This window comes from Carica papaya, chromosome 8 (genome assembly GCF_054855325.1).
Source record: "Carica papaya isolate Zhongbai chromosome 8, ASM5485532v1, whole genome shotgun sequence".
Taxonomy (NCBI): Eukaryota; Viridiplantae; Streptophyta; class Magnoliopsida; order Brassicales; family Caricaceae; genus Carica; species Carica papaya.
In genome coordinates, this window is record NC_142316.1 from 12,456,208 (window position 1) to 12,458,178 (window position 1,971).

The following is a 1,971-nucleotide window of genomic DNA, read 5'->3' on the forward strand; positions in this document are numbered from 1 at the left end:
TATTACCACATATTCTTTTATTATCTTACGTATACATAATCTAATTAACAGAAAGAAAAAGTAAGCCGACTTTTTATCCTTTCCAAACAATTGCATTTTTAATTATATACGTATATATATTATATTTATTATGATCGCTAACTTTAGAGAGATGCTTGAAAGGGAAAAGACAAAAGCACAAACCAGGTCCTACATGATATATATCTCTATGGCTAACACACCGTACCCACCAGTTGGCTTTAGGCTCCTTTGTGTAGGGTTGCATTGTATAAAACTTATTTGTCTTCCACAAGATTTATAGGGGCAAAATAGTCATTTTATAATGGAAAATATATATGTGGAAGTAAAACAATTCATGTCCCATTACCACATCCTCCATGAATTATATTTTCAGGTTTCCCACTGCAACCTTCCAATATTCTCGCTCTTTTCACCACCACCACAATCTTCAACTCTCCTTGTTTCTATTTACATTTCCTTTTCTTCAAACTCTCTCTCTTCCCCTCTCTCTCTTCTCTATCTCTGTTTATCTATCTATCTGTTCATTCATCAATGGCGGATAACCTAGCCATGTGTCTCATAGGAGCTATGGATCGTCTTTGGTTCCACCAAGTTATTATTTTCAGTGAACCCACTTCATTGTTTCATCACAATAAACTCCTCAAGCCTCCTAAAGCTGCCTCATTACCAAATCAATCTTTATCCGACCAAGAAACCACTGTATCAAACTCATCTGGAGTACCCACCAAACTGGTAACAAACAAACACTATGTATGATCCCTTTTAAGCTCTTACTTTTGGTTGACTGATATTTGATTATTTTCTTTTTTGTCTAGGAGGATTCCAACAGCGAAGAAGATGAAGAAGAAGAAGAAGAAGGTAAACAAGGAAAAGACATTAAGGCAAGACCAACAAGACTGAGTCTTAGTTCCAGAAGATCATTTTGCTCACATTCTTCTTCACCATCAACTCAAAAACGGCCGAGAAAATCCAGACACCGATATGCTACTGCAGTGAGTATACGACTACAGAAATCCATGAGTTGCCGGAGCTTAAAAGAGCTGGAACTTGAAGAAGTAAAAGGGTTCGTGGATTTAGGTTTTGTATTCAAGAAAGAACACATGAGCCCAAGAATGATGAGTTTACTCCCTGGTTTACAGAGACTTAGCTTGTTCAGAAACAAAAGACAGAAAGAGGAGGAAGGAAAAGAAGAAGAGGAGACAGAAAGAGGCATTATAAGACCATACTTATCAGAGGCATGGCTTATAAAGAGACCTGATTCACCTCTGTTGAACCTAAAAATTCCTAGGGTTTGTGCGGCTGCTGATATGAAGAAACACCTTAAGTTCTGGGCAAGAACTGTTGCATCTGTTCTTCAGCAAGAGTGTTAAACAGCTTTATTCATGAGGACCCATTACAGAGAAATTCTAATTAGAGTTGCAGAAACCTTATGGCTTTATTCATAAAAATAAGACAATGGAGACCAAACCAAACTAACTGTTTGAGGATGCCACAACTGTGCATTAAATAAAAGAGAAGTGCAGAAGAATGTGCTTCCCTGATCAGTGAATTTTTAGAAATGTCACCGTTTTGTTGTATTTACTAAACCAAGATTATGTAAATAAAACTTAATTAATTTTATATCACATTTTCTGATTTATTTTTCATAAGTAATATTAATTTATTGAATGAAAAGGCTAAGAAGCCAAGATGTACAAGAGAGATTATACCCAGATCCCCAAATGTTATTTCTTCTCTTCTTGCTAATTGTTTTAATTCTATACAGATAGTATATATATGTATATATAAATATATAGATATATGTCGAGAAGGAGGCCTACCGGACCAAGTTGAGGATATGATAAGAAATAAGAAGAAGATGATAACATTCAGAGGAGTGAGGCTCATGATACATTACACCATACTTTACGTGGCATGTCTTTATGTGAGAGCGTTGAGATGGCATTATTC

At 35.7% G+C, this 1,971-nt stretch overlaps 1 protein-coding gene across 1 annotated transcript; it reads left to right on the forward strand.

The window, feature by feature from the left end:
- Positions 1-377: 377 nt before the first annotated feature.
- LOC110817908 (uncharacterized) lies at positions 378-1,646 on the forward strand. The gene is made up of 2 exons (XM_022046629.2): positions 378-753; positions 837-1,646. Exons 1-2 carry the CDS (start codon positions 553-555, stop codon positions 1,389-1,391), a joined length of 756 nt encoding a protein of 251 aa, XP_021902321.1. The 5' UTR covers positions 378-552; the 3' UTR covers positions 1,392-1,646.
- The last annotated feature ends 325 nt before the right edge of the window (positions 1,647-1,971 follow it).